General features: G+C 37.6%; 1 protein-coding gene across 2 annotated transcripts in view; it reads right to left on the bottom strand.

Annotated features, from left to right (window-relative positions):
- Itpr2 (inositol 1,4,5-trisphosphate receptor type 2) overlaps positions 1-24,075 on the bottom strand; it is a 479,802-nt gene that overhangs the window by 284,832 nt on the left and 170,895 nt on the right. For both annotated transcript variants that reach the window (XM_077799170.1, XM_077799171.1), the window contains 3 exons: positions 7,757-7,950; positions 4,227-4,356; positions 1,828-1,885 (listed from right to left, as the gene is read on the bottom strand). In XM_077799170.1, the coding sequence (XP_077655296.1) occupies positions 1,828-1,885; positions 4,227-4,356; positions 7,757-7,950 (382 nt within the window). The remainder of the gene's footprint in view (positions 1-1,827; positions 1,886-4,226; positions 4,357-7,756; positions 7,951-24,075) is intronic.

The following is a 24,075-nucleotide window of genomic DNA, read 5'->3' as shown; positions in this document are numbered from 1 at the left end:
GATTGATTTTCCCCAGATCCTAAAAGATCCCTACATGACAGGTGGGAAAGGGCTAGAGAAGGGAAGGCCACATGTACATGATCATCACCAGAGCAGCTCTGTGTTTGGTATAATGGGTCTCTGAATAAGACTCTAGTGGAGTAAAGGCCGATCTACAGTCATGTGCTATTTAATAATGAGGCTACACTCTGAGAAATGTATCATTAGGTGATTCCATCACCATGTGAACATTATAGAGTGTACTTGTGCCTACTATGCACCTATACTATGAAGTGTGTGTGTGGGGGGGGGTCTATTGCTTTTACAGCCATGATAAACAAAAAACACACAAGATTAAATTAAACCAGGTACAGTGGTATATGTCTGTAATCCCAGCATCTTGGGAGGCTGAAGCAGGAGGATCATGAGTTCAAAGTCAGCCTCAGCAATTTAGCCAAGGCGCTAAGCAACTCAGTGAGACCCTGTCTCTAAAAAAGTACAAAATAGGGCTGGGGATGTGGCTCAGTGGTCGAGTTTAATCACTGGTACTCCTCCCCCAAAAGAAGATTAAATTAAGCACAAGAGAAAAAAAATGATACGAACAAGAGACAAGATAATGAGGGTGCTGCTGGTATAACAAGAGGATATAGAAAACCGTTTTTAGTGAGTAGGAATAAATTCTAAAATCATAATAAAAAGTATCATATAGTAAATGTATAAACCAACAACACAGCATTTACTATCATTATCAGGTATTTACATGTCAGGTACAAAATCATATGTCGCATATTTCAATACAACTAGCAGCACAGGAGGTTCTAGACAGCATCACCACAAACACATGAGCACTGCACTATCCTCCACCACCACGATGGCTGCAGTGTGACTGGGCCACAGGAATCTTCCAGCTCCATTACAATTTTATAAAACCACTACTGTGTATGTGGCTGTCTTTGACCAAAACACCATGAGCATCACATGACTGGATTTTTAAGGTGAAATCACACACTGGTTAAGTCTTTCTTCCCAAGAATGATGAATAGGAAAACATTTCAATAGAAAAACAAGCAAAAGCTGATAACTGTGACATGAAAACAAACCTAAATCAAATGTTCACTAGAGATAAAAATCTCTCTCCCCTTAATTTTTGTTTTTGTTTCTAACTACAACAAAAGCAACAAAAAGCTTAGCGAAGACCTTTTTTTTTTTAGGTTCTTATGTCAACTCTGTAATAAAAATGAATGTTAGAATCTCAATAATTTTAGCTTCTTTTACTTTTTGTTTTGGTTTATGTTAATTTCATTTCTGAAAAAGAAACTCTTCAAAACAATAAAGGGAAGAGTGCCCAAAACAAAGGAGGGTAGTCAGGCCAAACGCATACTGTTTTCTTTAATTATGGATATTTCCAATTAGCAGAAAATAGTTTTATTGTTAACATATCAAGTTAATGATAACATTAAAAGAAGTTACTTTCTTGCCTGGAATACGTGAGATTCAGGGAAATAATGTTTTACAACATGCAGTGATATTTACATCAGGGGAGCTAAAGGGCATTCTTGTGCTGTCATTATTTAAGGAAAGAAAAGCAAAGACTTCAGGGAAAAGTTCAATACACTGATCTCATCTCTCTTTCTTTTTTCTTTTTTTTTTAACTTGACCTAAAGGAGAACTATGCTTTCTCCTCTAGAGTATATTAGCTGCTTCATTTCTAGCAGAAATTTATGTTAACAACAACAGAAGATCCAAAAATAAATAGGTATAGGGAGGTGAACAACAAAATGTTATCGATAAAATTCCAGGTAAAATCTTACTCACAAGTAAAATAAAGACACTTGAGTATTACTATACCTTCCAGCAAACATAGTTTCTGCCTGAGCTGCAATTTCATCTATATCAGGAACAATAGCTGCAAAGATAAATAGTAAAATCTTTATATTATCCCAATCAGGAGCCACCATATTCATATTAATACTAATTTACCTGAACTAATTTTTGCCTTCCTTTATTTAGGTCACCAAAGGTCAACTAATAGTTTAAAAATTAAAATATAGCCTTGCAGAGATATTAATGTTTTAACTGAAGTTTCCATTTACTTATTTATTTTAGTGTTGGGTATTGAATCCAGGGCCTCATGCATACAAAGTTTCCATTTTTTTTAATGCAAGCTATGTTTAAAACTAATGTGTTACTGTAGTCAAAGATATGTATATTTGTTTGTTATGCGGTACTACAGATTGAACCAGGGGCCACTCCACCATTGACCTACATCCCCAGCCCTTTTTTTCTTTCCTTGAGATAAAGTCTCATCAAGTTACCAAGGCTGGTCTCAAACTTGCAATCTTCCTGCCTCAGGCTCCTAAGTAGCTGAGATTATAGGTGTGTGTCACTGTGCCTGGCTAGTCAAAAATACATTTGAAGATCAGAAAACACCATTTACAAAGGTGCCTCTTATCTATACGATCATTATCATACACACACACACACACACAGAGTTCACATATACCTACACATATGAATATATAAATACATATGAACATACATATATACATATAATTTAAATAGGTAATGACATGGAAGGATACTCTTTCAAAGACTCAAAATGTACATATGAGTCTTATTATTGTACATTTCCAAACAACGCGATGTTTTTACCTAAGCTTACTAACTTCTAAAATTCCATCTTTTTTCTTGTGGACAGGGTGGGTTTTCTCCCAGCAAACCAATCATGGTTCCTAGTAAGGAGTTCCTAGTGTTCCCCATGACTAACATTTTGAAGACACTTCTATTAAGGTAACATGTTTAAGTGATAAATATACAGTTCATTTACTCACCTCCAAAACATAAAAAGAAAAGAGAGTAACATATGGAAAAGCAGTTCTCCCATACTAAGTTTCCATTCCAATCTGTAAGGCATTGCTTACAGATTCACATGAGGAAAGCAGTCAGGCCAATCAGAGAGAAAAGGTTTTCTGGGTGCCCCCAGACCTTCCCTCTGGTGCTTTACTGACACTTAGAGCTCATGTTTCCCGAAGCCTGGCTTCTGGGAGCCAATAATTATTATGCTTCTGTCAATGCAACCGCCAGCAGGACTTTCTGGTTCTGCCTTCACGTTCCTGGAAACAGCCCTTTGGGGTTCTACACTTCTGAGAAGCCAAAAAAGAGTGGTGCTGCAAAGGTGCCAGAAGTGACTTCTCCCAGGCGAGCCCATCTCCAACCGTAGGGCCCTGCTGCCTTGGGAATTTGCTGATGTCAGACACATACAGCAGGACATCGGCCTAGTATCCATTTTATCTGCACACTTGCAATCGCTGCATCATTTCTGTCAAGCTGATTGACAGACAAAGAGGAGGAAGTCCCTAACGTTGTCACAGTGGTTACAGTTTGAAGAAAGTTTCATATCTGTGTGCAAATGCTATCCTCAGAAAAAGAATTCTGTTAACTAGCTAACTACTTCATAAGATGTAGCTTCTAGCCTGCCATGACCAGCCTGACCTATGTGGGAAAATGCTAATTTAATTTTTTAGTTATCATTAAGTCCTTTCCATAGTCAGAAACTTTTTAAAACCATTTTAGTGTTTCGTTGTTATGCTCTAACTCTCAGAAACAGAGTGGCTTCATTCTTTCACTTTTTAAAAATGTGAAAACTGAAATACAATTCCAGTTTATAACTGTGCAAAGTTAAAACCGCACAAAGTCAAACTCACAATCACTCTCAGAACTTTGAGGAATGCCAGACTTTATTGTTAAGTCAGGTGATGGTTACCCCACAAAACACCTTTTCTTCTGAAAGCCATGTTACACTCTGCTCCTGATCCAGGCAGAAAAATGTCTCTTAGATTTTCATTAAAAAAAACACAATGCTTAAGATTCAGGTTAGCACTGAAGAGACGTGGTGGGGGTAGGGGCTGGGGGTCCTTCTTCCACGACTTTCAGGACCTTTAGCAAGTAACTTATCCCCTCTGCCCTGGGTTTACAGATCAGTACCATGGCACAAGAAATAATACCTCTCCCTCATGGAGTTGTAAGTGTTACAAAGGACAAGCAATTCATGGGATTTAGTGTCAATTAACACCAAAGATGCTCCCCACTATTTAGGCAAGTTATTTAATGTTCTGTCTTGATTCTTTCATGTCATTAATGGAGACCATGTCTATATTTCCTCTAATAGAAAAACCATGATGTTTTAAAATATGAAAGTTGCCTTTAAGTTCTTATGAAAACAATAAGTACTGTCACAGAGAACCTACCTGTGGGTAGTAAGGTATCTGGAGAGCCGTTGGCAGACGTCTCAGCATTGTCATTGTTCTCCCCAAACTCCTTCTTATATATCGACAGCATATATGAGATCCTGTAATCTAGTCTGACACTCAGGATAAACTACAAGAAACATGCAAAACAACATTTTCAATTAATTAGCACAGTGTTGAAAAAAGCAATTCATTACACGGCACCAAGAGCAACACAGCCATCAACCTTTCAAGTGAACTAGTCAGAAACTTGGTGAACTTAACATTCCGTCGTCCACATGTTTATCAATGTTAAGACAAAGGGAAAGGATACATTTCTATAAGCCAATGTTAGTTAAAGCTCACAGCAATTCTTGGAAACAAAGAAGTCTGACACCCTACAATTGGTCTCTGAATAGTCCAGGTAAGTATCTTGTGGGTCTAGATGAAGAAGTAATGTTGTAATTCCACAGAGCATTTTGCAGTATTTTCATTGGCTCTGAGAGGAGAATGCTTGAGCTATGGCCTTCATTCTTGCACAGAAAGTCTGGGCTTTTAGCTACAGTAGAGCTGACTCCACAATCGGCCCTAGAGTTGTGGCCATAAGGGGGCAACTGAAATCATGGTACCTATGTGCTGTGGGTTTTCCATTGATATTTGTGTTTCCGTAGGCTGGCTTTGCTAGAGTTACTCTTCCCATTAACAGAAACTAAGTACTAAGTCTTCTGTCATGTCATGGGGAATTCAAGCACTTGAAGCCCTCGGCTCTCCAGAAGCTGATAACCGAGTTGGGAAAATAAATCATAGCACTGTTTACATGAATAGGAAATGACTGAGTGCTGAACCATGTGGCAGGGATGCTATGGAAATCCGAGAAGGATAAATCAGGATGCAACAGATTAGAGGAGTGGTTTTCATGGTTGTCTTCCATCCTAGTCTGCCTGAGGTAGGCCCTTTACTTTCTGTGTCTCAGCATAGTTAACAGTGCTCCCTAGATTCTCAAGAGTCTCATTTGGACAGTAAGCAATGCAGTCACCCAAGTTTTAGGAAAGCTGGCATTTCCTGGTGTCACTGAAGCTTATCGCTCTCTCTGTGCCACTCCTGCACCACACCTCACCTCCCCCACACACACCAGGCCCCCTCCTCTCATTCTCCCTCAGACTCTGTTCCCTGAGCTCTTGAATGCTTACAACTTCTCTCACCTTCTCACTTTTTAATGTTCATGTTGCCCTCCATATTCTTCTTTTCTACCTCCTAATAATCAGTTTTTGAGATTGCCTCCAAGGTTCAGTTTAAATCCTTTTTACATCACGTTTTCACTGGTTCCCCAATCCAAATAGAAATCAATCTCTCTTCCACCCTCCACTCACCCACCCTTCCTCCTCCTCCTTTTCCCTTTTCTCTTCCTGCTCCCTCTCTTCCCTCCCCCTTCACCCCTTCCTTCTCATCTTTCCCTCCCACCCCCAGATGTTTATGCTCCTTCCAGGCAGGAAACACTCTTTGTAAGTCACACTCATTTAATTCACCAAACATTTGTTAAGGCAGGTACCCAGGAAGTGGCCAGGGATACAAAAATGGTACCAAGGATATAAGTCTACCTCGGAAGAGCTTATAGTCCAGAGGGGACAACAAACACCAAAGAGACTCTTTTATTAATATGCAGTGAGTGCTCACACACTGGGTGAAGTGATTTTAGTTAATGAGGGGATTTTCAAAGCAGAAGACAGATCATGGGAAAAGGGAATCAGAAAGAGCTCTCAGATTTGATAACCTGGAGCAAGAGAGTAGGAAGAGAAGGTGGGCTGCAACAAGGAATCCGAGGGGTTTTTTTTAAAGCCTATGTAAAAAAAAAAAAAAAAAAAAAAAAACAAATTAATTAAATGTGAACTATCCTTTCTCTTTTAATGGAAGATTAGTAATCCCAAATATAACCAAAATAAAACACTGAATTCTCTACTACATCAAATCATGAAAAAACAAATAGAAGGTTCATGAACGAAAGGAACAAATAAAAACGAAGGCAGAGAAAGACCATATAGAAAAGGTGAGAGAAAGAATGAATGAGAGAGAAACAAACAGACTGAAAAAGAAGGATACATTCAAAATGGGAAAAAGACAGAAGGATCCTGAGAGAGAAGAAGAGCTGGCAGAAAGCAGAAGATCTGCCAAGGAGTGTGGCTACAAAGAAATTCTTCAACAGAAGTTTCAAGAAAGAAACATGCTCAAGAACAGGATCAATGAAACTGACCCCGACCCAGGGACCAGCAATCAGACTGAACAGAGGGTCAAGGAGAATTCATAAAGTGCCCAAAGAGGCAGCAAAAATGAATCAGCCCCTGACTGCTGTGCCTCAGAATCTCATTTCATCCTTTTTCACCTGTGAAGAGTTTTTTCTAATGCTCCTTTTCTCCAACTGTGGGCTAAAACGAGGTCACATGTTTTAGAGGTCGTCCCATGAGCAGGATGATGTTAAGCTGGGGGCTCCTTAGGTCCCTGGGTCAGGTGGTGACTGCCTTTCTCAGCTTAAGAATAGGAAAACTCTAAGTGATTTTTCAGGGTCATGAACACAGGGTTGGGAGGCCTGCCAATGTGTCTCAGGATTCAGCCTTTGGAATTCCTGGAGGAACTGTGAAGCCTTTTATGATCATAAATCTAATTACTTTAAATGAAAAATGTACAGCCCCTTCCAGGACTACTGACCCACTTCTGGTAGCTCCGTCTATGTTAAATTATGATGAAAGACTTAGTAAAGTATATCCAGAATCTTAAGAGACTCTTGAAAATTCCAGCTTCCAGTCTCCAAATCTGGAATCAATGCTATAATTAAGGTATCATAAAACTGCTTTCCAAACTTAACAAAAAAGAAAAGTGCTAAGAATTTATAAGCTACTCTAATGGAAATTTATTCACTAAAATAATGCATGTGTAGTAAGAGTTTATGTTGTTTGAATTCATAAAATTAAGGTATTAGAGTACGTTAACTTTTCAAGAAATAATTATTCCCTGTCACTTAAAAACAAAAGCACAGAGAGATGGTTATTTATATAAATCACTAGAACCAATGATAACAATTTTTATTTGAGTTTCTTGCAACAACAATAAGTCTGGATATTTGGAATCATATGCTTGATTCAATTACAAACAGGAAAATAATTGGAATTCAATCATTAACTCTACCTTGCATAAATATTTCCTAAATGAGGAAAAATTCAATCAGGATCAATATCAAATGAAAAAATATGTATATATGTGTGTGTGTGTATATATATATACACACACACACACACACATACACACACACACACACATGAAAGCAGTTTTAGCCAGCTCAAAGCACTCCACAATTGCTGGATATTACCATTAGTATATTTAATAGAAAGGAATAAATAGAATTAATATGTTAAATAGCATCTGTGTAAGATGTCTTACCAGGCTTGTTCATAATTTTAAAAAATGAAATTAGATAAACAGCATTTCAGAAAACTCACATAGCCACTGGGAACAAAAAGTTTAGTGAAATATAAACACAATGTGTCTGTCATGGGGCGCACCTGTAAAATCTCGATGATCTTCAGCTTGGTGTCCATCACCGTCACGTCCTCATGCTCCGTGGGGCTCACCTGCTTAGTGGGGTGGATGCTGGGCTGCACATCAGGCACGCTCACGGGAAAGATGGAGCCTCTGCTGAGCACCATCTGGGTCATCATCTCTCCCACCCCGTGGATGGTCCTCATGACGTTGTTCCCTGGCACCAGAAAAGGCCACAGTCAACACATGTAACACTTGGAGCTATGCAGCAGTGATGCTCACTTGGTCACAACCAGGCCAAGAATCTGACACAGAATGTATGACACATAGGAAAGGAGTACGGGCCCTGCTCTGGCTCTGACTACACAGATGGAGTTCAGTGATTGCAGGCGCACTTCAAAATGGCAGGATTTTTGAAGATCAAGTTTACTTTTCTCAGAAAATGCTTTCACATGATTCACTGAAGGTAAATTGTTGGTACCCCTAATATCCAGGCTCTTCTGTGACACAGGAAGTCCTACCAACTGTCACACCCATAGGCCCTTTTACAATAACAAAAAGAAAAAAAAAATTTGTTGATTGTTAATGTCTATGACACAGTCAGTTTCAAACAGGGATACAAAGACTACAACCAAGTTCCCATCAGAAAATAAATACATTTCTTTTCTCTTGTAAGAACCTTAAGACATTCTGCCTCCCTAAAGTGGAAAAACCCAAGAGCAGGAGGGGCAGCAGAAAGTGCCTATATTTCCAGCAACTTGAGAGGCTGAGGCCAGAGAATCCAGAAGCGGCCAGGAGTTTGAGGCCAGCCTGGGCAACACAGGTAGACCAAATCCCCACCCCACCTCACATGAACGAAATATGAAAAACCAAAATGAACAAAGAGCATATTCTTCTTTTCAAAACTAAGAAAAAAAACCTGAACAAGCCCTCTATTTTCACTTGTCATAGAAGCCACTTTACTAAACAAAAAAGTAATGAACCCCTGCTGGCATTACTACAAATAATGCTTCTGATATATGGTTACCTGGTAAGAATTGGTTTTCATCATTCTTTTAGGGATTTGGACATACAGCCTTATCCAGCTCAAACCGAAGCCACCAACCCCTTGGATCTCCACAAATGTTGGACAGGTGACCTCACAGAGCAAAAACCCTATGCACAGATCATGCCAATACCAGCATTTTCTAAACAGGCCTCCCATGAAAAGTTGGGAAGTTAGTTCACATGCACAGCCTACCAAGTACCTCACATTTCACTTCTCCCCAGGCCTCAGACCACCCTGTTTCTTTGTTCCATACCCTTCCCTAAATCTATTCTTGGGGAGGCAGGTTTGAGTCTGGGAGCTTCTTCTCATTTGTCTACCTCATGAACAAACTCTATTTTGCAAAACTCCATTTGACTGGCAACACTACTCGGTAGGCAGAATGGACCCAACTGATGACAGGATTGCATAAAAACTATTTAAATGCTCAATTGTGACATTCTGATTCTACACTGGGGTCAAGAAATTTTTATCTCTCTTGTAATATTTACAAAAAGCTTGTGACTACAATTTAAGAAAAAGAACATCTCATCTGGGGAAAGAGTCTGTACTCTCCAATACAATCCCCATCCCTTCATCTAATTTGAAAAAAAGACCATTCGAAATCCACAAAAAAACTAGTTGGAGGTATTTACAGAAATCAGTTAGTGACAAACATGATGGCGTCCGCTGAAGATCACTGTTTTCTGTGTTTCCTCCTGAGTTTGGCGATTTATTCATTTGTCCATCAATAAAACTGCATGATTTGCACCATGCCCCTACTCCCTATGCTGATCACAAACAGCTGGGTCAAAGGTTCCTCCTGTCACTCCCACGATTTATGCTCTCCAGCCTGGCTGTTGTCCCTCACTTCTAAGTTCCTACAACAAGCAACAAGAATTCAAAAGAATGGTTGTCTACTTTTCTTTCCAAACAACAGTGGTCTTTGCTTCGTGGGTGTTCATGGAACTCTGCCTGAAGCCAAAGCCTAAGAATCTGGCAAAAGAATTTTCCCTTCCCTAAGTATCAAGGGGTGTAAACCAAGAGAAAGGCAAATGGAAATGAGGGGTCATGAGATAAAACTCTCAGCTCTAAAGGAAGAATACAAACTCCAGGGATGCCTAAAGGATCAAAGGACAAATAATTTTTAAAAAATGTTTAAAAGATGACAAGAGAATCTGAATAATCCAAACCACTATTACCACTCATAACTACTATTATTTGTACATTGTGTAAAGATGATATGCTTTTTAAAACCCACTGTCTTATCTATATGTGAAATCAGTACAAGTCAGAGGTCAGTGCTCCAAATGTACATTTGAATACACAAAACAGTAGTGTTTTTCTCTAAAGTGGCATATGCTAGGAAGAAATTAAAATTTAGGTTTTCTCCTTGAAGGCCTGGGACCATTATTATGTTGCTACTTTCATAAGTCAAAAAAGGGGAGAAAAAAATAAATAAAGGAAATTTCCAAATTGGACAAAGTTGAGACAGTTCACTATTTTCTATCAGAATAGCCTGAAAGTTTCCTTGTCTGTGGTTCCCAATCACACAAGTGAGTATTTCCAAATCTCCCTCACTGTTTGCCACGTGGATTGTAAGGATGCACCTCTGGTTACTGGCAATAGTTTTGGGTTTGGGTTTGAAGTCCAACCAGTACATTCATTCAAGTCTTGATTCGAGTATATATGAGTGTTTGCCTCCAAAGATGATTTCTCACCACGAACAGAGAACAGGCTCCCTTGTTATTCTTAACCCTGAATCACACAGAAATCCTTGGCACTCACAGTGTCTGAGTCTTATTTAGATTTGAAAGGAAAATAATCATTTAATCCAAATGATTATAATAAAGACAATTAGACCAGACAATTCTTTACCCAAATATAGAACCCATTCCCAAGAAATTAAAATCCAGAGGCCGGAACATATTAATATATAACATATGTTGTCAGTGAAATGGGAGGGTTCGTTCCAGTGGTACCACATCCTCGCATGCCTGTGGCACGTGGTTGCCACAAAATTCTCCTGACATTTCCATGTATGGCCAACTCAGGAGTCTCAAGTGAAAGGATGCTGTATTTTCTGGGTTTGCTTGGTGGTGATGAGAAGTGCTGTGATTCTGAACTATTGCAGCTTGAAAAACATAAGTCAAACACTGCATGAATCACAGGCATACAAGTCTTCCCGGTATCTGTTTTTCCACAGAAAAAAAATTCTAAGTCTAGACTATTGAGATAAATCAGAGGTGATCAGTCCCCAACATTACAAAAGAGAAGTCATATTATTTCTCTTCTCAATTATAATTAGTTAATATTGACTTAAATGTTTTGGTAGAAAAAAGGTCCTAACAACAGAAATTCTCTGGACAATCTAATCCTTAGGAATTCAGTTCTTCTATAATTTTTGTATATTAACCCAGTAGCCAGATTTGGGATATATGTAAAAAAGCATGTTGAGATAATCTGAAAACCTGGAAGTTGTTTCTGTTGAGTTAAAAGCAAGAAGGAAGGAATTGCTTAGGAGAAAAGGCAGATGGACTTTTTATGTTTTTTCATTATACAGTTAGATACATATTTTTACTAATCCTAATTCCCTCAAGAGAAAAAGGCAAAAATGAGACAGGTTTAGTAAATCCACATTGGGAATGGTGATGGAATCATCTGAGGATATATTGTTTTGTTCCTTTGATTGTTCCAATGATCCAAGTTTCCATTACCCATTTCAGAAAAGTGAAAAGCAATAAGGTATGTACATGACACCGAAGCTGCTGCATGGACCAACATTTAAATTTGCCTTATTCAGAAGTTACTGTGTGGAATCACTACTGGGTTCAACAATCATTTGCAATTATATGGATTTATAGAAGCATAAGAGATTTAACAGAATCTTGACTGAAATTTACCTATGGTAGTTTATTTGAAGTCATCTTTATGCATTATCTCTTCCCATTAGAAACACTTTTCTCTTCTGAACACATAAGAATAGAAATGATAATTTGAATTTTCTTGTTTTTCAGATTTCAAATAGACATTACTATAACATTCTTAGGATTTATAAGAGATAATAGACATCTGATTAGAAGTGTTCTTTGAATAATTGTTCACACAATTTAATTGTTCTATGACTAAAGTCAGCTCAGTGTTTTATAATGATTTAGAAGCCAAAATGGATAATACAAAAACAATTCTTATTTTCCTTGAAACATATTTTTACAGCTGGATTTGCATAAATGCATCTGCTCTTATAATAATTCACTTGAAACAGAATGACACTAAGCCAGGAAACCGTGGCTCAGAAGGTCTTCCTGGTTCCAGCCTAGCCCAGCAGTAACTCACAAACCTCAGCGAGAAAATGCCTACACCCTCTAGAATGAGAGTAGTTTTCTATTTCAGTCATTTTCTAGAGCAGTGCTTCCTCTCCATGGCTGAAGGTTTGGGTTATAAAAGGTCAATTCTGTATGCCAAGAAAACAAAAATATTCGCGTGAAATCAAAGCCTTAATTAAGGTACTGGCATAAGCAGAGAAACAGGTAATATGGTACCAACCTGGCTTCAAGATTTGAAGCCCTGAGAAGACCATCAGATGACTAGTCCTCCAAGCTTCAAGTGACCACAGTATTTCGGAGAGCTACATTAATTTATTCCACACAGGGCTTTACCCCACATGCTGAACCTCAATAGGCTCACTGTTCCTCTGCCTGGATTCTCTCACCCAGATGGTTACATGGCTTTCTCCATTGCTCCTTTTTGATTTATGATGCAATGTCACCTCCTCAGCTAGACCTCTTCTAACCACCCTCATAAAGAAGCATTGCCATCAATGTCAATCCATGCACCCAGTGACATTTCAGCCACAGCATTATAACTATCTCACATCCTATGATACATCTGATTATATGTATATTGTGTTCTCTCCCCCCAACAAAAGGAAGGGGAGGGGAGAGGAGCCCCATGAAGGCAGGGATCCTGCCTCGATTACTGTTCTGTTGCTATCCAGAGTAATGCCTGATGTATAGAGGGCATTGAATAAATGTTCATTCAATAAATGAAGGAATGAAAGAAAAAAAAGCTGGATAAATAAACGAACTATTAAGAATGAGAATTACTTTTTTAGAAGCCTAGTATAAAAAATTGGCTTTCATTACATTAAAAGTATTCCATCTTTCATCAAGATGAGTTCTTGCTTATTTTCTTTTATTCTTCTCTAAATTTTTGCAAAAAGAATATATAATTCTGTGCTTCTTAAAAATCAATTTATTAAAAGGAAAAAAATTAATTAAATAGCTACCACTGAGATAAGGGGAAATAATGGAACTTGCCTAGTTGAGGGAATATCATATTCCCTGTATTTTGTTGGGTCACAGGACAAGCATCCCTTTGCCTCAACTAATCCTCACAGGGTCCCCCTCACCCCACCCCACTTTACATAGCCAGAAAGTGACAGTCTTAAATACATGCCAACTGATGTGAACATGACTCTTTTTACCCCATACCATATTGCTTCATTAACAAGGTCCCAAAGAGTTTATGTTAGAACTCAGAAAGCCCAGAAAGACAAGATTCCAATTAAAACTGCACTAAGAATGTGGAACTGCTGTTTGCCTCTAATCATGTAATGAATTTGCTCACATTATTCTCAAGTGATCTAACCCAACCAGCTTTTATTACATATGTTGAGCCACACATTACTAGCAGCTTTTTGTTTATATTACAGGGCAAGCTTTGTTCAGAAAGTATTCATAAAGCAACAAATTTTTCTCTGACTCTGTAACAGGGACATCCAGGGTGTGCAGACATAAGAGAAGCAGAAGAATTTACAATATGGTTGGAAAATCTAAAACATGTCCACAAAAATAAAATTAAGACCAAGTACGAGGCAGATGGCATGGTAATAGCATAGCATGGGTAGTACACAGATGGCTTGGGATGTTTTCATTAGGAGACATCAGCTAAAGATGCGGGGAGGAAGTGGAGGACAGCTTCACTGAAGATATAGAATTTAGAACTAGGTTTTGGATGAAGTGAAGATTTTGATTAGAAAAAGCATGATTTTTGTCAAATATTTGTTCAGAATGTCAAACCTAATAAAATATGTTCTGACTTCCTATAAGAATAGAATTTTATAACATGTAGAAGAGGGCATGAAGAATAAAAAGTACCATATAATGTAAGGGATTACTTTAAAAGGGGAAGTGCAGGACATGAGCATGCTTTGACTTCACCTCTGAAAAACAACTCTTCTCATTTAATTAGCTTCCAATATAGTGGTCAGCACCTTACTAATGAATACGTGATCCTCCCATGTAATCACAGCTCATAATCTCCTGTGATACAGCATGATTGACACACAATATTGCCTCTAAAAAGAGATGTCCTCTAGAAAAGTGATTTATAAAGAACACTTAATAGACATAACAGATAATATGACACCTAATTTTCTTCATTCTAAATAAACACTCACTGAATACAGCATCTTGGTAGACTATTTATAAAGCCCAAGCTTCCAAGAGCTTAGAAATAGAACAAACCCAATAACTAACCAAAAACATCTAAAATAAACTAATGCTATTATCTGCCCCTTTTTTTCAAATATCAAGAAGACTACTTGTGGGGCTGGGGATGTGGCTCAAGCGGTAGCGCGCTCGCCTGGCATGCGTGCGGCCCAGGTTCGATCCTCAGCACCACATACCAACAAAGATGTTGTGTCCGCCGAGAACTAAAAAATAAATATTAAAAATTCTCTCTCTCTTTCTCTCTCTCTCTCTCTCTCCTCTCTCACTCTCTCTTTAAAAAAAAAAAAAAAAAAAAAGAAGACTACTTGAAAGAAAATTATTTCCCATCCCACACACTAAAGAAGTGCTATTCAAAGGATGAATTGAAAAAGCAATTCATACAAAATAGTGGTTGAGTTCTGCATTTTACTTTGGATTGCATCAGTCAAATACCAACAAAGTCATTTCAATATTCTGAATCTCAAGATTTTAATTTACAAAACCGATCTTTAAATCTTAATAGCTGATAATGAGAAATAAATGAATTTCTTTACCATTTTTATGACTGAGATGATTTACTTAAAATGAAATGCACAGATCTTTAAATGCAAGGTTTGCACAGTTCTCACAAAGGCACATGAACACATAAACTACAAGTCATCTAAATACAGAAAATTTCCATTATCTCAGAAAGCTCCCTCATGCCCCTTCAGTTAATTTCCCAACATTCCTCCCACTTCCTCCACCCAGAGCATTTCTGGTTTCTCACACCAAAAACTCATACATTGGTTAATGTGGTATTTCATACGTATGGTTTCAGTGACTATAGGTAAAAAGTTATAATTAATGAACAAATGTTAAAGGATAGAAGGTCCTCTAGTTTTTGCTGCTTTGCTCTTCTTTGACCAGATTAGTATAGAAGCTCCCCCCAAAAAAAATCTGAAAAAAGACAGTACTCAGCACATCTTAGCAATACATGCACTAGAAAGCTTATAGTGGCACAATTCACAACAGCCAAATTATGAAACCAGCCCAGATGCCCATCAGTAGATGAGGAAATCAAGAAAATGTGATACACACACACACACACACACACACACACACACACACGATACACACACACACACTATGGAGTTTTACTCAGTCATCAAGAAGAATAAAATAATGGCATTTGCCAGTAAATGGATAGAAATGGAGAAAATTGTACTAAGTGAAATAAGTCAGACTCAGAAAATCAAGGGTTGAATGTTTTCCATGTGGAAGCTAGACAAAAATAAGGGGGAAAAGGCAGTGGGGGATCAGATAGATAGAGATATATGGAATATCAGTGGAGTAGAAGTAGGAGATAAGAGGGAGGGAGGGAGGAAGGGAAAGGAAAAGAAATACAGAATGAATCTAACAAATTCATGTTACTTACATTTATAAATATATCAAAGGGAATTTCACCTATGTGTTTATATAAAAAGTACCGATCAAAAATAAAGAAAGACAGACAAAGAGGAAGATGAGTAGAAGAGGGAGAATAAGGGGAAGGAGGAGAGGAGAAAAGGAGGGCAATAAGGATTGAAGTCAAATTCCCTTTAATGTATAATTTTATCAAAAAGAATCTAAATGCCGTATCTAATTATAATGCTCTAATAAGAAAAAACAGTACTGAATCCTGTATATACTGTTTTTTCCTATACATAACTATGATAAAGTATTATTTATAAATTAGGCACAGTAAGATAGTAACCATAATAACTAGTAAGAAAAACAATACCAGTATACTATAATAAAAATTATTCAAAACTTATGAATCATTTACTCCCCAAATTTTCCATTTAATATTTTCAGACTGCGGGTGACCACAGGTAACTGAAGAAACAAAAAGGAAAACTGAAGATAAGAAGGGACCACAGTATTTTTGTCCAGTGACTTGGACAGAGATTGTATGTTTCTCAAGAGCAAAGATAATATGAAACAAGAAGGGAGACTATGGTGAATAACTATCAAATTCCAAAACTACATTAATAGGCTGAAAGATGATAGATTAAACCCAACAAGGGATAATCAAAATAAAAGAAGCCATTGCACTTAAAGTCAAAATTAAAACAACTTAAATACAGGATGAATTGAATGTGTTGTAAAAGAATACAAATCAGAATTTTAGTTGGATTTAAGTTCAGTAAGAATCAATACTATGCTTTTGTTGCCAAAACACTCATTCTCACCTAGGCTGATTATAGAAGTAGAGTGTCCAGAATGAGTGAAAAAGTAGTCATCCTGCCTCTGTTCTTTCAGAGTTTGAAAAATCATACCACTCACATGGACTGCAGAAGCAAGCAGGGGTTTCCATCCTCATAGCAAATAAAGTAGACTTCAATCTAAAGTCAATCAAAAAGGATAAAGAAGGACACTACATACTGCTCAAGGGAACCATACACCAACAAGACTGAACAATTACAAATACATATGCCCCAAACAATGGAGCATCTACGTCCATCAAACAAACTCTTCTCAAGTTCAAGAGTCAAATAGACCACAACACAATAATTTTGGGTGACTTTAACACACCTTTTTTTTATCACTGGATAGATCTTCTAAACAAAAGCTGAACAAAAAAACTATAGAACTCAATAATACAATTAATAACTAACACTTAACTGACATATATAGAATATTTCATCCTTCAATGAGAGAATACACTTTCTTCTCGGCAGCACATGGGTCCTTCTCTAAAATAGACTATATTCTATGCCACAAAGCAACTCTTAGAAATATAAAAAAGTAGAGATACTACCCTGCATTCTATCAGATCACAATGGATCAAAATTAGAAATCAATGATAAAATAAGAAATAAAAGCCACTCCAACACCTGGAGGTTAAATAATATTCTACTGAATGAACAATGGGTTGCAGAAAACATCAAGGAGGAGATTAAAAATTTTTAGAGGTGAATGAGAATACAGATACAACATCGAAATCCCTGGGACACTAAGAAAGCAGTTCTAAGAAGAAAGTTCATTACATGGAATTAATTCCTTCAAAGAAGAAAAAGTCAACAAATAAATGACCTAATATTACATCTCAAAGCCCTAGGAAAAAAAAAGAACAAATCTACACCAAAAGCAGTACAAGATAGGGAAAAATTAAAATCAGAGCTAAAATCAATGAAATTGAAACAACTGAAAAAAATTGACAGTAAAAAAGTTGGTTCTTTGAAAAAATAAATAAAATTGACAGACCTTTAGCCATGCTAACAAAAAGAAGGAAAGAGAAAAACTCAAATTACAAACACAGGTGACAAAAAAGGAAATATCACAACAGACACTATGGAAATACAGAAGATAATTAGAAATTATTTTGAAAACTTGTACTTCAATAAAAAAGAAAATATCGAAAGCAGACAAATTTCTAGAGTCATATAATTTGCCAAAATTGAATCAGGATGACAAACACAATTTAAACAGATCAATTTCAAGTGACAAAATAGAAAATGCCATCAAAAGTCTACCAACAAAGAAAAGCCAGGACCGAATGGATACATAGCCAAGTTCTACAAGACCTTTAAAGAAGAACTAATACGAATACTCTTCAATTTATTTCAGGAAATAGAAAAAGAGGGAGCACTTCCAAACTCATTCTATGAGGCCAATATCACCCTGATTCCAAAACCAGGCAAACACACATCAAAAAAAGAAAACTTCAGACCAATATCTCTAATGAACATAGTTGCAAAAATTCTCAATATAATTATGGCAAATTGAATACAAAACATATCCAATATATAATATATATATATATATATTATATATTATATATAATACAGCACGATCAAGTGGGATTCATCCCAAGGATGCAAGGTTGGTTCAACATATGGAAAGAATTTGGTTTGAATCACAGGAGAAACTCTTAGAACTAGAGATGACCACACAGAGGGAGACAACATCGGGGGAGGGCTAGCCATTTTCAAACAGGAAGAGCTGAGGTGCGGAAGTGATGTTGCCTTTCTATGTGGTTCCAGGGAATAGCAGTAGGACCCAGTTGGAAATTAGAGGAAGGTACTTTTAGAATCACCTTTAAAAAGAGAAACAACAATTACAGCAGTGAGGAATAAGAAAGGCTAGACCTTTGCAAAGGTAAAATCATGATCCCTGCAGGTGGCCAAGACTCTAGATGACCATTTGTCACAAGTCTCTATGAAGATGTGAATTTCATATATTGTATAGATAATTTATGTGGTTCTTTGCTAATGCTCTATATACCTATGTTTGAGTCTCAATAATACACATTATAGATGGTCCTTGGTGGACTCACTTGACAAGAAGTTGAGAGAACTGGGGATCCTACCCAGTATATGTTCATACTTTGAGGCTCTTGATTCTGAGGAAAGGATGGTATTTATAATTAGAGAAAAACAACTATAGTAGAAAGAAGGTAAGGACCATCAGGTCCTCTTTAGTCATGCTTACTACCTGGGAAGTCATCCTCAGCATGATCCTGCCCACTTAGTGCAGGCAATGTTGATGAGCCTCCTCTTGGATATCAGGAGAAATGCCTAGACTCATTCCTGTCCCTCCTACTTAACTTCAGAGGTTTCCAAGTCACCTTATAGCAAAAAGAATGGGAATAAAATTCTTCACACTGAACTGAAGAAGGTGCTTCACCCAATGTGTGACAGACCCATTTGGAATAACAAACCCCAAAATCTACAGGTAGTACACTGACTTTTTACACATCCCACTGAAACACAAACCCAGAATCAGTTGTCTGCCTCTACAGGATCAGAGGAGTTGCAAAGTATAAATAAAAATAATTTTATGTTGCAACTTGATGTGAGCAACCCAATTGAGAGAAATATGAAGAACTTATACAGTTACTTTATGTCTTATGATGTTATATAAATTATAAATATCCATTCAGTCCTCCTGTAGTTTATTAACCTACAGTTACCAAAAAATTTTTGGACCATAATACTCTATTAAAATGATTCATAAGGATTACCAAAAAGATATACTATGACTTGTTAATATTGCTAAGATAAAAATATTGAAACAAAATATCAAGAAGAGTTTTAACATGAACTGGCATTTATCATCTTATCTCCCTTTCACTGTAAGTTAGAAAAGCAAAACTAATGAAGTTTATAAATAATTTAAAAATCTTACATTCTGAATGCTATGGTTCAAAAAATATTTTTATTATTCAAATATGTGGATATTTATATAAAACATATAACTTATATACATTCATTAGATGCAGTTTATTCAACAAACATTTTTTAATCCAGGTTTAATGGTACATGCCCGTAATTAGGAGGCTAAAGTAAAAGTTCTAAGCCATCCTGGAAATTTAGCAAGACTCTGTCACAAAATAAAATTTTAAAAAGGGACTGTGGGCATGGCTCAGTATCAGAGCACCTTCGAGTTTAATCCACTGTACCACAAAAATAAATAAATTTTTTGATAACCAAGTTGATATATAATAGTACATTAGGCATGGTACAAGTCAAATACAGAACCAGAAATAGAACTATTTTTACAGTTTTTCCTCCAACTGTAGTTCTCTCAGTCAATAATATAAATCTTTATTATGCATTATCTGGGTAGTAACTCAAAGAGTCATGCACCCTTTTATAACTTTACTGGAAATGACAGACAATAATTATAAAATGAACAAAAGAAAATACACAGGTATATATTTGTGGTATTAGGATCCCTAAATATTTTTGCTCTTCAGATGCATATATACTTACACCAGGTATGTCATACATGCATTTGGCCCAACAATAAGCAAGATGTGAAAGCACAGTGACACGTTGCTGAACAATGGCAATATGTTCTGAGAAATGGGTCATCAGGCAAATTCATCATTGTGCAAACATCACTGAAGGAGATTATACAAACCTGGATGACATCACCTATGACACTCCTAAGATATACACTATACACTGTCATAGATGTATCATCCACAATGTCCACTGAAGCATTGGTTACACAGCTCATGTGACTATATACATGAGATACAGAAGTAGGGCACAGAAAGGTGGCTGAGGAGATTGTTTTGCTGGGGAAACAGCAAGAGAAAGAACTAGTGATATCTATCAGGTGGTGAAGACCCTTGGGCATCAAATTAAGGAGCTGAGTTATTCTCTAGAGGTGATGAGGGCTAAAGAAAGAGGTAGCAAGTATAACTTAGAAGAATCTTAGGTGGTCCTGTGGAGATAGCGCCAAGGCAGAGGCATGGAAAACAATCAGGGATCTATTGTAAGAAGGGAAGAGGAACACCCGGCTTCAACAGATAGCTGGGGGGTAAAACTTTTAACACTTGGAATTAAAACTCTGTTTCTGAAACAAGCCAAACAACCACTCATGTATTAATGATTCCTTTAAAAAATTATTTTTTGGTCTAATAAAATCACTTCAAGCTAAAACAAAATTCTTAGTAAAAACATAGTGTGTTCTATTGAATTTGGGGAGGAAACTTGGAAAAAGTAGAGAACAGAGTCCTTGCACATGAGGAAGTTTAAAGTTAAGGAGAGAAAAAAGAAAGGACACTTGGATTCAATTTTTCCAGCAAGCTACAAGCTAAATGATCTGAAGAAAAGTATATCACCTATCTAAAAACCCATTTCCTGGTCAAAACCATGACCAATACACCAAACTTGTTGGAGTATGGTAAGAATTAAAGATAAAAACACATGGAAAAGACCTAAAGGTATGATATTAAGCAACAGATACCCTCTTACAGTAATTCCTTGCTAAATGCGTGGCCTGGCGTGTGTTACATAGTTACTCAGTGATATTTTGCACAAGCCACATTTCTTCACATTTCTTTTAAAAATGCATGTATATATATATATATATATATATATATATATATAAATGCATGTATATATATATATATATATATATATATATATATATATACATGCATTTTTAAAAGAAATGTGAGAGCAATGTGATTCACCGCACTTCAGGTGTTTAAGATCTTCTTGCTATACAGAGAAGACTAAACTCCCCAAAGGAGAGTTATTTTAGTCATCATCCATATCTAAGAGAAAGCCTGATAGTTACCCAGGCACTTTTTCTAAAACTTATAAAAGTTTAAAAGGAAGAAAAAAAAAGTAAAAAGAAGTATAAAATATATTGTATCTTAAGCCAAAAAGAACTCAGAGGTGCAGCCAGCAAAGCACAAAGCTAGTGAGAGAACCAGAATCAGAAGACCTGAATGTCACAGAAATCCTTCTCAACATCTAAAGAACAAGATTCTGGAAAAGGCATGCTGCCCGGGGAGGCTGTGGATGCCAGTTGCTCTGGGGCATTTGGAAATAGGTAGCTTCCAAAGATTTTTCATGCCTAGAAGTTTGTTGTGCTTTTAAATGTTTTTAATGTCGTTTTTATTTTTCTTCCTAATCTCCCCCTCCTCTGAGATCTTAATCTTGATCCACACTTTTTCCAATTGTGTTACTTTTCTGGAAGATAATTATAGTGGATGCAGTGATGGTCCTGCCTAGATTTCCCTCTCAGAAATGAGGAAATATTGTCCCAGCTTCCCTGGGTGCTTCCTAGAGGACAGTCCTTACTGTCAGATCCCTATGATGATTAACTAGTGCTATGGTCTGAACAATATGTCACCCTAAAATTTATATGGTGAAATCCTTACCTCTAAGGTGATGGATTAGAAGGTGGGGCTCTTGGGAAATGATCAGGTCATGGAAGAGGAACCTTCATGAATATGATTCATGTCCTTATAATAGAGGCCTGAAAGAGACCCCCTGAGCCCTTCTCCCACGTGAGGACACAGTGAGGAGTTACCAACTGTGAACCAGGAGGTGGGCCTTCACCAGACACGGAGTCTGCTGGCACCATCATCTAAGACTTCACATCCCCCTGAACTGATTTAAATGTTTGTTGTTTATAAGCCACCTGGTCTATGGCATTTTTTTGTTTTTGTTTTGTTTTAGCAGCCCAAATCATCTAAAAAGAGAAAAGTGGTGCTAAGAAGTGAGACACTAAAAACCTGGACGTGGCTTTGGAACTGGGTTAACAGGTAGAGGCTAGAGGAGTTTTGAGCTACACGCTAGAAAAAGTTTATATTGCTATGTGTAGGCCACTAAGGGGTGAATCTGATGAGGGCTCAAAAGAAGAGAAAGGGAGCTACAGAAAAAGCCTAAATCTTCTTAGAGAATATGTAAAAGGTCATGAAGCGAATACTAGTAGATATATGGATGGTAAAGACCCTTCTGATAAGGTCTCAAATGAAAATGAGAAGCATGTTCTGGAAACTGTAAGAAACTCCTCTTTATAAAGAAGCAAAGAACTTCTAAATCGTGTTTGTACTGTACAGAAGGTAGAACTTGAAATCAATGATATTGGATATTAGGGTAAGGAAACATCTAACCAAAGTATATAAGGGGTACCTGATTCCTCTTGACAGCTTTAAGTAAAAGATAGAAATAAATTAAAGAATGAATTGTTAATCAAAAGGGAAGAAGAACTTAAAATTTCAGGAAATTTCCTATTGGAAATGTTTTATTGGAAAAAAAAAACTGTTTGGAAGAAGACAAGGGTGTGACCAAGGGACCATCTGATAAAAAATCTAGTACTAACAGGTTGTTTTAATCAACTTTTTTACTGCAGTGAGCAAAAGACAAGAAAAGACCAACATAAAGGAGGAAAAGTTTACTTAAGTCTCACAGTTTCACAGGTCTCAGTCCATAGATGGCCAGTTCCATTCCTTAGGGCCCAAGGTGAGCAGAACAACATGGCAGATGGACATGGCAGAGGAAAGCAGCTAGGAATGTGGCACCAGGAAGCCAAGAGAGAGAGAGACTCCACTGGCCAGGGACAAAAAATATATACCCTGGCCATATCCCCAATGGGCTAACTCCATTGCTCTGGGCCCAAAGTGAGGCAGCACATCTTGGCAGATGGTCAGAGGCAGTTAAAGCTGTCAGCTTACAGCATCCAGAAGCAAAAAGAGGGATGAAAGAAGGGGCCTGCAGGGAAGATGAGCCCTTCCTTGGTATGTCCCCCATGACCCACCTCCTCCAGCCATGCCCTACCAATACCAGCCAGTCAGTCCATTCAGAGATGACTGATTAGGTTACGGCTGTCACAATCAAATCATTTCACCTCTGAATATTCCTGCATTAACAGGAGCTTTGGGCAGACACCTTACATCCAAACCATAAGAGACTAGCATCACAACCACTTCCTTCCTTGGTCCAGTCCTGCTTCTTTCCCTCCCTTTCCACTGGTGTAGATCCTAAGAGCTCTCCCCCATTACATCGCCTTCATGATCATCTCCGTCTCAGAGTCTGCTTCCCAGGGAGCACAGCTGGCAATAAGTAATGCTGGAGCTGCTGAGGGACTGCTGCTGCTGCTGCTGCTGCTGCTGCTGCTGCTGCTGCTACTGCTGTTTTTAAGTCAGTGGAAAGATCTCTAGGCATTCTGAGAAGAATGTGTCCATCTGATACAATACACACATGCACAAAGGGACAAGGAAAAAAAAATATCACTGTGGCTGAGACTGTGGGTGAGAAGCCTCCCTGCCTCTTAGAGGCTACAATTTCCTTTGATAAACATATATTATTTGGATGCAGAGAAGGTGTGGAGAGCAGAGACTAGTGAGTGGGAGGGAAGTAGGTGTGAAGAAGAAGATACACATTGGAGCTGAGACAGCTCTGCTGGAAGCAAAGAGACCTTGCTGAAAGCAGAGAGATGAGTGGACAGGCAGAATGGAGCATCCGAAGGAGGATAATGCTGAGGGGGAAGAACGGTGTTGGGAAAAATTAGGTCCAGAAACCAATAAAAGAGATTTTCAAATGACAAATGGTAC

Source organism: Urocitellus parryii, chromosome 5 (assembly GCF_045843805.1).
Source record: "Urocitellus parryii isolate mUroPar1 chromosome 5, mUroPar1.hap1, whole genome shotgun sequence".
Lineage (NCBI taxonomy): Eukaryota > Metazoa > Chordata > Mammalia > Rodentia > Sciuridae > Urocitellus > Urocitellus parryii.
The sequence above is the reverse complement of the archived record's forward strand: the minus strand, read 5'-3'. Positions and strand labels throughout refer to the sequence as shown.